General features: G+C 36.6%; 2 protein-coding genes across 3 annotated transcripts in view; both read left to right on the top strand.

The window, feature by feature from the left end:
• The window catches only part of usp40 (ubiquitin specific peptidase 40), a 14,644-nt gene extending 13,485 nt beyond the window's left edge, over positions 1-1,159 (top strand). For both annotated transcript variants that reach the window (XM_010786489.1, XM_010786490.1), the window contains exons 29-31: positions 408-503; positions 598-692; positions 941-1,159. In XM_010786489.1, the coding sequence (XP_010784791.1) occupies positions 408-503; positions 598-692; positions 941-1,049 (300 nt within the window). In that variant the 3' untranslated portion in view covers positions 1,050-1,159. The remainder of the gene's footprint in view (positions 1-407; positions 504-597; positions 693-940) is intronic.
• Positions 1,160-3,201: 2,042 nt separating this feature from the next.
• LOC104958716 (fatty acid-binding protein, brain-like) lies at positions 3,202-4,454 on the top strand. The gene is made up of 4 exons (XM_010786491.1): positions 3,202-3,348; positions 3,539-3,711; positions 3,816-3,917; positions 4,154-4,454. Exons 1-4 carry the CDS (start codon positions 3,276-3,278, stop codon positions 4,202-4,204), a joined length of 399 nt encoding a protein of 132 aa, XP_010784793.1. The 5' UTR covers positions 3,202-3,275; the 3' UTR covers positions 4,205-4,454.
• Positions 4,455-15,632: the final 11,178 nt, after the last annotated feature.

Genomic DNA, 15,632 nt, shown 5'->3' on the forward strand with positions numbered 1-15,632 from the left:
ATAAGGAGGAAGGACAATCAATACTGTATATAGTCAATGTGAGGTAAAGTGTGTCGCCAAGGTAACCGGTTAAAACTCAAAGTGGCGATGAGGTCTTAAAATGTATGGAAAAGGTCTTAAAAGGTATTACATCTGACTTCAGGATTCCTGCATATACCCTGTGCAAGCTTTGCGCAAAAATAAAATGTGTAGAGGAAATTGTATTGTTAAGAGTTTGGGAAGAACATTAGGTAGGAATGGTGACTGCATGTAATGTAGCCAAAAGAGGATGTGTCATCCTTTTATCAGGAACTTGTGGGATTTGTATTTCCAAAGCAAAGAAAGTATCCCTACACCTCAGTATTCTTGTATATATTGATCATTCATTGTAACATTATTAGTGAATAATTTTCAGTATGTACTTTCAGAACCAGCAGGCTTCCAAAAAGAAAAAGAAGAGAAAGGCAGAGTCACTACTGGGAGCGCCATTTCACCTCAAAGATGGCGACACAGTAGGCATCAAGGTAATAACAAAACCCTGTTTGTTTTCTAAAAACGAATCTGTTCTGGTTTTATTTGTCTGAGAAAAACTGAAATAATTGTTGATATTTTTCCCAGAATCTTTTGATTGACAACAACAGGAACTTCCTGACCCTGGAGGATGAGCGGGGCCAGCAGAGGCTGAGGGAGCAGGCCGAGCAGCGCAGGAAAGGGTGGGACGCTTTACTTCAACACATGCAGCTGCAGGAAAAATGCTTGTGACTTTTACGAACCGTGGGGATTATGGCTTTCTGGATGTTATTGCTAGACTATAGAGAACAGAGAAAACTCATCTTGTGTCTACAGTCTTTAGGACTGTTGCTGTAACACAACTTTGTAAATGAGTTGTAGTTAAGCCTTATGTTCTGTGCTTTTTATCCACAATTCTTTGGTAATGATTTTTACCTTTGCTTATTTTCAGAGGGCCGGCTGCAGACTCAGACGGTGTTGGAACACAGAAAAAGGCTGGACCTAACAAATCCAGGAAACCAGAAGTAGCGCTATCAATCAACGTTGGGGTATTCAGATAGCATCACGCTCCCGTGGGTGCATGGACACATCTGAACTAGTTATTAACTGCATGCACACACACGCACACACACACACACACACACACACACACACACACACACACACACACACACACACACACACACACACACACACACACACACACACACACACACACACACACACACACACACACACACACACACACACACACACACACACACACACACACACACACACACACACACACACAGGGGTGGCATGATGTGATTAGGACAATCCACTTGACGTCAATCTTGTGCCATTCCTGTTTTTTCTTTTACTGTATTTCACCAGAAAGATTATAAAACCAACTGACAAAACTCTTTATTTTTTTAAGGAAGAGAAGGCCTTTCTTTTTCACTATTTGCAAATCTGTTTTCTAACATTTGACTGTAATCTGCATTATTTCAATGCACAATTACTGGATTTATTTGTAGATGCCCTATGTTTGTCTTTCTTCCTCTCTATAACTTTTAATCTGTTCCCTTATACTTAAAGTATGAGCTCATGCTACTTCAAATTAGATTTTGCTTTTACAGTACAGGGTGATGGTTATACTGAAGTTTCGGTCTTATATACTGTTTGTTTACTTGTATACATACTGCAATCAGGGTAATAACATACAAGCTAGTGGCTTTAAAGAAAAATCTACCATCATTCAGTTTTGTTGTTGCTGAAAAAGTGTTTAAAAGTGATGCTTATGTTTGTGATAAACAAACTGCACCAAGAACAAAATCATTTATCTGGATAATGGGGTTGATAAGGAGAAGGGAGATAGGCCTTAATGTGGAGAAGCCTGGGTGCTGCTCTGTCCTCCCTACCTCACTCTCTGCCTCTCCTGCTCTACCCCTGCTGCCATGTCTGCTTTCATCTCCAAGTTCTCACTGTACAACACATTTACATTTCTGTAATCTAAAACCCCTGTAAACGGTTACAAAGTATTTCAGTGATGGATGGTGTGATCATTTGGCTCTACATTTAGCACTTAAGGTGTGACATGACATATCAACTGTTTGAGTGAAGCTTTTTGCCATATTCCTTAATCGGTTAAATTACTTTATTAGATGTATTGGATATTATCCACACTGTTTAGAGCTGAAAAACCAGTAGAGTGTCTTTAGTTTCACTTTAATCTATGATTTTACATTCATAGGAATAACTCTGGAGCCAAAAAATCATTGTTTAATGTATCCATCTATGACCTTGTGAATTTGCTGCTCACCGCTGCTTCAAAATCATACTACAAAACATTCAAATGATTTCTGCCCCTACCCTCCTTGATTAAGTAAAGCTCCCCGAGTTGCTCTTTTATTGTGAAACATCTAATGTTAATTTGCATGAACTTTATGTGAACTTCAGGGAAGTAAAATAAAAACATTATTTTAAATAATGTTTCTGAAATAGTGACAAAATAATGTGATATTTGGGAAGAAATCTGATTTTGTTTTATAAAACTTTTTATGCTTGTTGCAGGTTGTTTCATGTATACATCTGGCCTTAATTAGTGCCAAGAAGTACTTTTTTTGGACAAATGTACTCAGCAATAGTGTTATTGATTACATTTGGGTGTTATTGATAAGGACTCCTCTACTGTATCATGGCAGTGGACATCTGTTTGTATCCGTCTCAGATTAGGTCTGCGGAAAATATTTTATCAACAATAAAGATATGCAGTAGTAAAACAAATTGCGACTTTTTTAATGATTTTTTTTCAACATACTACTATACTATGACATTTTTTGTCAAAGGGATAATTTAATGACGGTCCCTATATAAAACCCTGTGGTTAAAGGCGAAGCGAGCTAACCGTCTTCTGACTGTCGACAGTCTGTGAAACTGAGTAAATAATACTTGGATAAATGTGAAAAGTTTTTTATTTGTTTCCTTTTGTCGGACATTTGATATATATTGTATGTTTTTACATTTATCATGTAGACTTCTATACTCTTTTTACATCGTTTTCAGAGAACACATTACGATTTCACATTAATCAGTCATGTTACAATTATATTAACGGCACATTTGTGATGACCAATCACAGCCCACGAGGCTTCGGGATCGTCCAATCAGCTCTCCCGCCTCCTCCGTGGTCATCCCCTCGGTCACAGTATTTATTTCTCGGACACACGCTGCAGGATTTATTGCACGAAGAACAGAGCAGGTTTTACAGTTTGATACTTAACAAACCAATACAATTTGCAAAGATGGTTGATGCTTTCTGCGGGACATGGAAACTGGTGGACAGCCAGAACTTTGATGAATACATGAAGGCACTTGGTAAGATAAGATCATTTATTTTATTTTTGAAGAAATAGATGAGTAGAGTAATCAATGTTGTGATACTGGAATAGTAATTTATTCTTGCTCATATAATTTCACGTTTTAGTATATAATAGAAGTAAAAAAAAGTAGTAGTCAATCATTGTCTATTAGCAAAGGCATTTATTTGTATTTTTCTTTTTAACAGGTGTTGGTTTTGCCACCAGACAAGTGGGCAATGTCACCAAACCCACTGTGGTGATCGAACAGGATGGGGACAAAGTGGTGTTGAAAACTCAGAGCACCTTCAGGAACACTGAGGTCTCCGCCAAACTTGGAGAGGAGTTTGATGAGACCACACCTGATGACCGACATGTCAAAGTAAGAAAGAAATCAGGGTGTAGTCTTCACTCTAACATCATGTGTTCTGGCTGTAAATCCTCCTGAGATGGTTTTAACTATATTATGCTTACTTGTGCTTGCAGTCTACCTTTTCCATGGAAGGAGACACATTTGTGCAAGTGCAAAAGTGGGACGGCAAGGAGACTAAATTTGTCAGAGAAATGAAGGATGGGAAGCTGGTGGCGGTAAGAATGACTTACACAAAAGTTATTTTGATAAGTTAAGACAAACATGTAATCATTGTGGGTTCATTTATCATTTTATGGAGCTTATGCTTATCTCAAGCACATTGAATGACCCTCTTGCTGATATGTGCTAAACAAATAAACATGACTTTGCAATGGTGTAATACATTATATCATATGACCCAAAGAAACATGAAACTTTGCATTAAAATAAAATATTTTTCTCTGCTTCACAGACTGTGACTTTCGAAGGAGTCCAGGCGGTCCGCATATATGAGAAAGCCTAACTTGACCACTTGATGAGCAAATCCTCCCTGCACTGCAATCGATCAACAAGGAGTTACCCTTTTTTTAACAAACATGTTTTTATTTGTTTTTTAACAGTATGCAGTGATTTGCACTTGATTTGGTATTGTAACATGATATACATATTATGGGCAATCTTTTGTAAGATCTTTGGTAAGAAATTCAGACTGTGAAGGGCCTAAAACAGTTCCAATCTGTGCATCACAAAAATAAACTGCTTTACTAAACCTTTATGTCTCAGACTTTTCATTTGGCTTTGAACGCTGTATCAGTGCCTCTTTATCTCAACAGAGCTAGCCTTTTCATTCAGGGTGTCGTTTTTTCATGCAACTTTGAATGTAGTCCAATTTTTTTTTCAATTGGTCAACCTAAGGGGTGGGAACAGTGGTCTCCCTGTGATGGGTCGGTTCCAGGTGACAGCTGCAGGGTGATGGTGCGGGCCAGAGCTGTGTGACCATTGAACTCATGGGAATCGGTGTCCTCTAGTAACACCCAGATGGTCAGAGACGGCTAGGAGCTGGGGGGGTGGGGGTGGTGATGTCACTCGGGATAATCCGGTTTTAGTTGTGGTGTCATTACGTAGAGGCATCATTCGATGGTGTGTGGACCAACCGTGGTTCAATGCTGCCGCTAGCATGACAGATGAGAGGCTGAACGTGCAAGGACACTGTGTCGGATGAGGAGAGTTTTATCAATCCAATATCCCACGGTTAGTAGTTCAGAGTCTAAAGTTAGAGTCTCACCGCTAAATCTTTCTGATCTCCGACTGTTGGGCTTTACATCTTTCATGTAAACAAGAGGACACTGTTTTAAAGCGTGTGTTAATTTTGAAGTTCCCTCATTAATCATCCATCTTTCCCACATTTTAAGAAGCCAAGTAAAGCCTCCCTGCCCTGTCCTGTGAGCTGTGTCTAGCCTACTGAATACTGTGACTACAAGTGGCCATTCTTCTCATCTCAAGGCAAAGGCTGCCAAGTTTTTGGCCACCTCTGAATAGCATGTGACACAAAGAAACCGTGGTAACTGGAGTGGAACTCATTGGCCTTGCCCACTGAATTAATTCCAATCAGAATCCGTCTTTATGCTCCACTCATAGAATGCCAAAAATTGCCTCTATTCTCACAGAATCGGGCAAAATCATTTGCATAAGTATTTGGGGTGAAAACAGTTCATGTGAGTTTAGGTAACAATTTTCACTGCAGCACAATCACACAGAAATGTTTTAAAAGGGAGATTTTTACATTCCCATTTTGGAGAAACCGTAAGAGATAAAGTGTAGGTCCTTCTGTTCCTAGAAGAGCAAAGGGAGTTTTCTCCTCGTGTGAAATCTGTGTAAGCGGTGTAAACTGACCTGTAGTAACCTCTCTGGCCTCATTAGAGAATAGCGTGATAACCTGACCTACCATACTGCCTTCAGTTGGTACTCTTTCCTATTCATACAGTCATCAGGGTCATACCATTGACAACATGGTCAATCATTTGTGGAAATATGGGGGCTTAAATTAGTTGAAGGGGGGATGGGGTTATATTCTATGATAACACACGTAATGCATATGTTTATTTTTTCAGGCTTGGTGACATGACTCATTAAAATGACTTAGCCAGACGGCATGGCGCTGCAATGTTCAGAGCAAGGCCTTTAAAAAGTAATAAAGTCATAGCATTATATGCAATATTTTTTTATAGTACATTATGTCACGAAACATCACTGTATTTTATGTCATAAGAAAGCCATAAAAAGTCACATTATGTCATAAAAACATCACAAAGAGTAATTTTCTTAGACTTGAAAAAAGTTGTGAACACATTTATGAGACTAGAAAAGCTGAAGTTTCTGCTTGAATATAACTGAATATTAAATAATATAAATATGTCATAGTTACATTTACTAATACATTTCATACTAAAATATTCATCAATCTAGTTTGAACACAAAAAGTATCTCGACATATTTTTGTCACCTAAGAAATAGGCTGGACTCACTGTGAAAGAGGTGTTGGCACCTTTAGAGAAAGACAAACTACTTTTTTATTGCAAGGATTTAATGTCAAATTGGTACAATTCACAAGCATCAGGACGATGTAATTTTCCATTCATTTTACTATGTACAATTAGATTGTTTTCAATATATATGTAAGGTACCTTTTTAGAATCACAACTGAGAGACACATGTCTGTAATTGGTATTAAATGATACTAGAGTTCAAATGTTCTCAAATCTGGGAAAAAATACCACCAAACATTCATGAGCATGAAAGAAACTCATCATGCACATTTCATTCAATCAGACAAACAGACGGTGCTTTGATCATTGAGATCTTTAACAATGTATGTATTGCACATTTTCCTGGTTTAACAGAGTCTTCAAATGCAATTCAGTCAAAAGATTGAAACAAATATTCATCTTTTTTTCACCCTAAATCAAACGCCCTTTTTTTTTACAATAGCAACTTTATCACCGAAAAAAAAAATATTCGAAAGACAGTACACTCTGGTAACAAAGTCTAAATCCAAAACATCAGATAATCATCACCATGAAACTCCAGCTGTTACAGTACAGTTACTGGAGTCTGAGCTAACTGTGAGCTGCAGAGTGTGCACCACAATAGAGACTGTTTATTCTAATAAATAAAAGATAATTACATTTACGTTTGATTAAACTTGGGATTAACGCCACAAGCTGTGATGACGGCATATTGAACAAAATGTAAAGAGCCGTATGTAAACAACATCTGGTGCACGCTGAAAAACAATGTACCCGTTTACATCTGAGATCAACTGCTCAAACATGTGACGCCATCTGCCTCAATCGTATGATTTCAAAAATGTAAATGTTAAATTTGTTACACGAGACTTCATCGTAACCACATTAACAAGCACCTTCAGGCTATAAAATAAACCTGGAGGATAGCTGAGTCTCACAGCTTTCTTGTCATCATTTTCTTCTTCAGATATTTCTAATACGTGACTTGAAATCAATCGTAAATCATAACCCAAAGTGTACATCATGCACAAGATATTCATAAATTATAATATGAATCCTGTAACCATTTGTTTAGCACAGTGTATGGGATGCAACAGCATCAGATATGCAATAATATAATTGTATGTTGAATACATAAACTGTGATGATAGAAGACTTTAAACCATCATGCTAGCATAATGTTTAATAAGCACCTGTTCAAAAGGTTGCTAAATATATATCATGTTTCTATGTTGTGCACACAGACACTGAACCAAGGGTCAGTGTGTCTTTGGTCTATCAAGGAATCGCTGTTAGCCACATCCTTCTTGACTGATAAAATACATCCTCACATGTTCCTTACTAATAATGTTCCACCTTGTAAAAAATATTTTTAAAATCAAAATGCCATAGATTAAGTATTCAAACAGTTAGTAGCTGGAAAAAACACAACTTTCTAACATGACATCCAACTAGTGAATGAATGCTTTACTTTGATATGAACTCTGACACTGCAGGCTATGCATTGCTTGATTTTAGATGTCAAAATGAGGTGCTGTGTGCACATGGTGGTAGTTTAATAAGACTTAGTAGGTAGTTTTTCCACAGTACATTTGGGAGCTCTCATATACAGTGTGGTCATTCCTTTTGACACATAGTAGACATAGGAGACAGAAACAGAAACAACTTTCTTTCATTAGATAGAGGAATATGTGAGAAAATAAGTTTCTTTTTAAAAAAACTGAAAAAAATCATAAATATCATGAATTGCGGAATTATGCACAGACAACACAAATGGCCAATTGTTTGTTCCAGGGCCTAAAGGCAAAGAAGGTGAGCATTAAAGACTCGCCATCTACAATGCAGTGAAGGAAAAAGACAATGACGGTGTGTAAAATGCATGATAATTGTACAAACCACTTTTCAAGTAAATGTGGGAATTGAACCCATGAAAATGCAACTGTGGCCTCTTTGTACAGCACTATGTTCCTTCTTCAAAAAATGCAAAATTGTATTAGTTTGCTTGTGTTGCTGTGAGGATCTAAATGAATGATCCACAGACGTAATAAACTATATCATGATATCCACCTTTCAAAACAATTAAACACAGAAATGATCAATAAATACAAATAAAAATGGAAAGGAATGACACTGGCTGCATGGAAAGAGAGCTCAACCAAATCTGGAAGTTAAATAAAATCGGTCCATCATATAAAATCCCTCGTCATCCTCTGCGGTCCAGGGTTATCTCCTGAAGACCAGCAGTGAGCAACCGTCTGCGTTTCAGCCGCACCGGCAGGGCGTGACGTGACCTTGTCGTTATCAGTAAAATTGACTACATTGTAAACCTCAGACTGGCTACAGACTGAAGTATCAAATCTGCATCGGTGAGAAGGCGTAGAAAGGAAACTGGGCCTCTTCCTCGTCCACGAAGAAACACTGGAAGTAGGGCTCTTCTGTGGGGGACAGGACAATATTTGACATTACAGTCAGGACACTGTGTCCCTCTCTGGCATCTGAACTGATAACTGAGCGTGCAATTTGCACACTTGTGTCACTTGTGTCACTTGTGTGATATTTTGGTTATGAGAGGAGAATGTGTACATACCTTCCATCTGAAAGCTGTCCGATACAGAAGCCTCGGCTATCAAAATAAGAACACAATGTTAACCATAAAACAGTACAATGTTACACTATCCTAAATAACATCTTCTCTGCACAGTACCTTTGATTTTCTCCTCCTTAGCCACTTTCTTCTCAGCAGCTTTTTCTGCAACAAAAGGAGCATTTCATTGTTTGTGAATAAAGCAGCTGTAATGGAGATGTATTTCATACTCTAGTGATTGAGAGGCTTGACAAACAGTCGTACCTTTCTTTGCCGGCTCCTGTATCTCTTTAAGAACTCTGTCCTCTGTAAATAGCAAAACAACATGAATAACTTTTATCAGCAAAGATTTAAACCGCTTCCTGCAGAGTGACTGCAGCTGGTGATGGTGTTTTTAATGACATTCACACATTTTGCTGAGTTGATGAGGTTAATGTTCAATACTGAGTGCACAACAGCGTACCTTTAGCTTTCTCTTCTTTGGCGGCCTTCTTCTTTAAGGTTTTTTCTAAAAAAAATAATAAAAAAACTCATCGTTTTCACATTTGTCCATAAGTAGGTGTAGTGTAACATTTGTGTCAGTTTCTTTCAATCAAGATACCTTTCTCTACAGGCTCTGGTTTTTCTTTACGAACTCTGTCTTCTGCAAAGTGTCACACATTTTTTATAAATGAACAGCAAACAGATGTATTCAACGATATACTCAAAGCTATAGTTTTAGTACCTTTCTCTGTTGCGATTGGTTTGACTTGCTCTTTTAAAATGTCAAGCTCTGTCGCACAAATGTAAAAGAAACATAAGCAGATAAGAAATGGGTGATTTGAAATATAGTTTTCATTGCCCATCAGCATAAGTAAACATTTTTTTTCTTGCTTGTTTAAGCCAGTGCAGCATCTATGCATGTGAGCTGTGGCTCATTTGCTTTAAACGTATATGTCGTTATGAAAAGACATGCATAAGATCCATGGCGAAGCGAAAGCTGAAAACATCAAGAAACATCTCGGTGTTGTTAAAACAGGATATTAAAAAGCATTACAAATGCCGTCTACTGCGCAGTGAAAGAAAAGCTCAAATTGCAGATGAATAGTTTCTTGCTGAATAAGAACATGTCCATAAATCTTAATTTTTAGATTTCCTAGAAAGGACTATTTTGTATAAAGAGCTATGAAGGACACTTTCACATTCAGCAGGACAATATTCTGTTATTAGCCTACTGTAAAGGTTACATTGTTACATGGCGTGCTGCCTCTCCTGAAACGTCACAAATGTACCTTTCCTCAAACGCAGCGCTCTGGCCTTTTCCCTAGAAATGGCTGTTTTATCAGGAAGAAAATGCAATTCATATAATATACAGCTACCAGTATTTATAGAGTTTCAGCACATTTATTAAACTATAAAACCTTAGCCTCTATCACCAAATTGACTCAGTATCCTTGCTCCATAATTAAATGTATCTAAATAATGAACAAGAACTGTTTTTATTTCACTTAACAACGTACCTTTCTCCAATTCAGCAAGTTTGTCCATCTCTTTAGATATGTCCAGTTCTGCAAAAGGGAAGCTTAGGTCAGACTCTGCCAAGTGGGACACATTACTTGTGAGCGGAAGCTGCAATTCTCTCATATTCCAGCAATTCAAAACAGCTGGAGCCGCAGCAGCATTACAACAACTAAATAATCACATTTTTTTTTAAATGTCTAAAAGCAGCTTGCAGAGCAAATCTAACTACGTTCAAAGGCTGTAGTTAGTGTTAAAAAAAGTTCATCTCTGTTGAGCAGATAAACACCATTGTTTTGGAACATTTTGGGGTTTTTCAGTGTGATCTGAAACCTTGATGTGTGTTGGTTTGTCAAGTGTGATCTTTCTGGCTCTGAGTCTTTGCAATGCTTGTTAAATGTCATATATTTTTAGTGTCCGGATACGTTCCAACATTTGTAACACATTGTTATGTTTGGGTAGGTTGGATAGCATTTGTTTTGGATTCCCCACTCTTTATTTCCCACGTGTAAGAAGGTTTAAGAGTTAGAAAAGCCTAATAAATCGAAGTGCTGTGCAGATTTACCAACTAAAAGTGTCTGAACAAGCATCCAGTATTCCTCAGGAGAAAAATCACTCTCCACCTCCTCTGCATGATATTGATTTATTATGGATCTCATGCGTGTTTTTCTGCTGAGAAATCCAATCAGCTTTTACTACGACCTACATTTTGTAACTACATAACTGTTATTACAGTCACTGGTTATGTGGACTACCCCTACTGAAGCACCACTAATGTACCTTTCTGTACATGGACTGGTTTGGCCCTTTTCCTCAACAATGCTGGGAGAAAATACAGTTAATACATTTGTGACAATGTTTGGCGTATACTTACATCAGATTAAAGGAAAGTGCCAAACTGACACAAATAGCTGAGCAACATGAAGTAATAAGTACACATATTTAAGTAGTTAGAAGTCAATATTGTTGTTTCTGTACCTTTTCTTACAGCTGGTTTCACTTTGTCTTCTGGCACTTTGGGCTCTGAGTAAATACAAATGTAAGCATTTGTTGATTTGTATTAAGTAGCTTTGTCATTTAGTTTGATTATAGTTGCTGAAGTAACACTGCAATATTACATTATTAGCATTTCATTATATATTAGTAGATGATAACAATCATTTTTGTAAAGCTACAAAACAACCCCATGAGATCTGTGCAGGGTCAGGAAAGTGGCAGAATACCTTTTTTCTTTAGAAGTGATTCCTTCTTTGTCTCAGCCTTTGATTCAAATTGAGCTAGTTACATAAAAAAGATGTTTAAATTGTAAATAACTTAATAATTTGTAAATATCTATGACTTTGTTGTTGTTCAAATAAATGTACTTTTCTTCTCTTGAGCCGGTTTAGGTTTCTCCTTTGTAACCTCAGGTGCTAAGAGTCATGAAAATATAAATTTTCTTAGGAAAAGTAATTATTTTACAGAATAAGTATTGGTTGTATTTAAGTTACCTGTTTTGGCAAAAAGTGCCTTGGCCTCAGGTTCTAAATAGGAAGGGAACAAAATAGCATGATTGCTTTTGCTTCTTGATGATTACTGAAAATATATATATACAGGACTGTCTCAGAAAATTAGAATATTGTGATAAAGTTCTTTATTTTCTGTAATGCAATTAAAAAAACAAAAATGTCATACATTCTGGATTCATTACAAATCAACTGAAATATTGCAAGCCTTTTATTATTTTAATATTGCTGATTATGGCATACAGCTTAAGAAAACTCAAATATCCTATCTCTAAATATTAGAATATCATGAAAAAGTTTTTCATGATATTCTAATATTTAGAGATAGGATATTTGAGTTTTCTTAAGCTGTATGCCATAATCAGCAATATTAAAATAATAAAAGGCTTGCAATATNCGTTGTGGAAATGATTGAAAAGGCCTAATGAATAAATGTTGTCATGGTTAATAGCTAACATTTCAATCCCATCTTCAAGACATTATATATATATATATTTTCAGTAATCATCAAGAAGCAAAAACAATCATGCTATTTTGTTCCCTTCCTATTTAGAACCTGAGGCCAAGGCACTTTTTGCCAAAACAGGTAACTTAAATACTGAGACTGCCAAGGCACACNGGACATTTTCAAATGTTTGATTGTGTTTTGCTGTTATAAATCTTTTTTTTTTACTTGGTCTGAGGAACTATTCTAATTTTTTGAGATAGGATATTTGAGTTTTCTTAAGCTGTATGCCATAATCAGCAATATTAAAATAATAAAAGGCTTGCAATATTTCAGTTGATTTGTAATGAATCCAGAATGTATGACATTTTTGTTTTTTTAATTGCATTACAGAAAATAAAGAACTTTATCACAATATTCTAATTTTCTGAGACAGTCCTGTATATGTCTTGAAGATGGGATTGAAATGTTAGCTATTAATCGTGACAACATTTATTCATTAGGCCTTTTCAATCATTTCCACAACGCAATGCAGCTTAGATAAAGCATCTAATATTTCTACTTTGATAAAAACATCTTCAAAATATCAAGTTATCCGTCTTTTTAGGTAATCACACATATAAAAAAAAAATTGTCAGCTTATAGTGAAGCGTGTTGATTCAGATACAAGCCTGAACATAAAGATGACCCGAAAAAAAAAAAAAACTCGGCTACACTAAAATAACAACACAATTGGGTAGCTTCCTCAACATTTCTTTAAAGTTATATTTTTGATGGTATTCTCATTTTGTTTTTAATCAGCAGCTACATGTTAGTAGCTAGGAAGCACGAGAGAAACAAACTCCTGCCACATACCTCTCTTCTTCTCTGCAGGTTTTGCTTTGATAGCAGGTGCTAGAGAAATATAGCCCCGTTAAAGTTAAATCATAAACTTAAAAGAGAGACACTTTAATAATAAAGAGAAACACACCTTTGGTGGGGGTCACTGGCGTGGCCTTCTTCTCCTTGAGAACCTCAACTTCTAGAGCAAATAGCAACGGAAATATGTATTTACACACCTGTTATAACTTTTAAAGAAAATTGTAGTGGTTAGCATTATGAAACATTGTTGAATATAAAAAGATGTACCTTTCTTCAGCGGCACCACTTTTGCCTTCTCCTTTGTTGATGAGACATTTTTGTGCGCTACTTCTGCTACTGTAAGAAGAAACAAAATGCATTGCTAAATCCATTTTTTCTTTATTTGAACATAAACATTGATATGTGTCCTCTTACCTTTGACCACTGAGGCTGCTTTTGTCTTAAGTGGAGCAGGTTCTGTGTCAAAACATTTTAGATTTGTCATTCCACAAAAGCAGAGGAAACACTCGAACGTTAAAGCTAAATATAAAACACTGTCTTACCTTTCTTCTTAGGAGCTGATTTGGGCTTCTCTTTTGAAACCGCTGCTTCTAACGAAACACATAGCATGATGATCAGTTTGCAAAACCAAACCTCGAGGTCAGGAGCTTATAGTTTTTTTGAAATGTTGCACAATAACCTTACCTGTCACTGGAGACACCGACTTGACTTTCTCTTTAGGTGCCTTGACTTCTGAAAAAAGGAGAACAAAAAACAAGCTGAGTATCGTAGACTCAACTCTCTTAAAACTGGAAGAATCTGAGAAAAATACAAATATAAACCTAAATAATGTACCTTTTTTCATAGGCACTATTTTGACTCTCTGTTTCACCAGAGAGGCATTTCTTGGAGTGCCGTCTTGTTCTGTTGGCAGAAATGTGCAAATAAAATACACGCCGTAATGGCAGTAACACTTTTAGTTTGTTTATTATTTGTATTACCTAATAACATGCACAACTCTTACCTTTTTTCAAGGTGACTGGTTTGGACTTTTCTTTTGGAACAACAGCTTCTGTATGGGAAAAGTATAATGTTATTTTACAGCAGGAGAGTATTTACATTATGACAACTGAGAATTTCGTTTTTTGGTAAACAAAACAATAATGTGCGTACCTTTCCTAGCAGGAGCTGCTTTGGCCTTTTCCTTTGCTACTTCTGTGTCACAAAAAGATAAGTGAGTGGAGCTTTGTGAACTGATAATCTGGTCATCCTGCTATCAATGCTTCAAAAGACAACCATTACATTCTGGCAAATTCATAGTTACAATAGCATCAATCATGTATATCAATTATAAAACTGGACATGTAAGGAAGTCCAGCATTTCAGCTACAATTTGTACATTCCTCTCTGAGTGAGGCAGTTCACAAAACGTTTTAAAATGCAACATTAGTGAGTCTTTGCATTACCTAGTTTTACAGATACAGATTTGACTTTTTCCTTTGGTTCCTTCTTGGGCTCCTTGGTAGCTGTTGAATTGAATGAAGTTAGTGACAGCAAATGAAAAATATGCACAATTTCTTAGCATATTTTCATCTCGAATGGTCTAATTAAAGCTAAATGTCGCTTCACATTTAAACATTTAAGCTATGCCACTGCAAATAAATGCAATTCGGGGGTTAAGTATCTATTAAGGATACTTCTGCATGTTGACTGTGGGGTTTGGGATTGAAACGGTAACCCTCTGAGTTACAGATTAGCTCACTAACCCCATGAGCCAGAGCCGCCCCTTACAATGCCTTATCATTTAAAGATAAAGCAGTATCTTTTAACCATGATCATGGTGTGGCTTCATGGCTTTGCATTACCTTTTTCTACAGGTTTAGGTTTGACTTGTTCCTTTGGTTCCTTCTTAGGTTCCTTGGGAAGAGCCGCTGCTGTAAAATCATGAGACCAACAAGCCTTTAGATTTTAGGTTTATAAATATAAAAGTTGTATTTGATACTCTCTTCAAGTATATTCCATGTACATGTAAGCTATGCCGCTGTAAATCTATTCTATCTATAAGTTTTAAAAGACACGTGACCTGTTCTGAGATAGTTTATTACCTGCTTTTGTAACATCAAGTCGTTCCTTCTTCAGGACAGGAGCAGCCTCTTTCTTGACGACTTTAGTCACCTTTTCTGCCTTTTTGGGTTCAGCTTCTGAAATAAAAAGGCAAATATGGTTGAAAAGTTTAACATGAGTTATACAGTGGAAACAAATATACCCTTCATTGAAAAAAGTCAAACAAATCTATTTCCAGTAGCGCTATCTTTGAGACCATCTATGAGCAATCTAGCTCTGTTATCTTTTAGCCATGCTCGTGGTGTGGCTTCATGGCTTTGCATTACCTTTTTCTACAGGTTTAGGTTTGACTTGTTCCTTTGGTTCCTTGGGAGGTGCCACTGCTGTAAAATCATGAGACCAACAAGCCTTTAGATTTTAGGTTTATAAAAAGATAAGTGTTTATAATTTGAAACTCTCTGAAAATATATTCCTTTATATTTCCTACATAC

This window comes from Notothenia coriiceps, unplaced genomic scaffold (genome assembly GCF_000735185.1).
Source record: "Notothenia coriiceps isolate Sejong01 unplaced genomic scaffold, NC01 NC01_scaffold00029196, whole genome shotgun sequence".
NCBI classification, from domain to species: Eukaryota; Metazoa; Chordata; class Actinopteri; order Perciformes; family Nototheniidae; genus Notothenia; species Notothenia coriiceps.

Coding starts and splice junctions, on each gene's coding strand:
- LOC104958716 (XM_010786491.1), top strand. CDS start 3,276: ATGGTTGATGCTTTCTGCGGGACATGGAAACTGGTGGACAGCCAGAAC. Junction 3,349..3,538: donor TGAATACATGAAGGCACTTG/GTAAGATAAGAT, acceptor TCTTTTTAACAG/GTGTTGGTTTTGCCACCAGA. Junction 3,918..4,153: donor AGGATGGGAAGCTGGTGGCG/GTAAGAATGACT, acceptor TCTGCTTCACAG/ACTGTGACTTTCGAAGGAGT.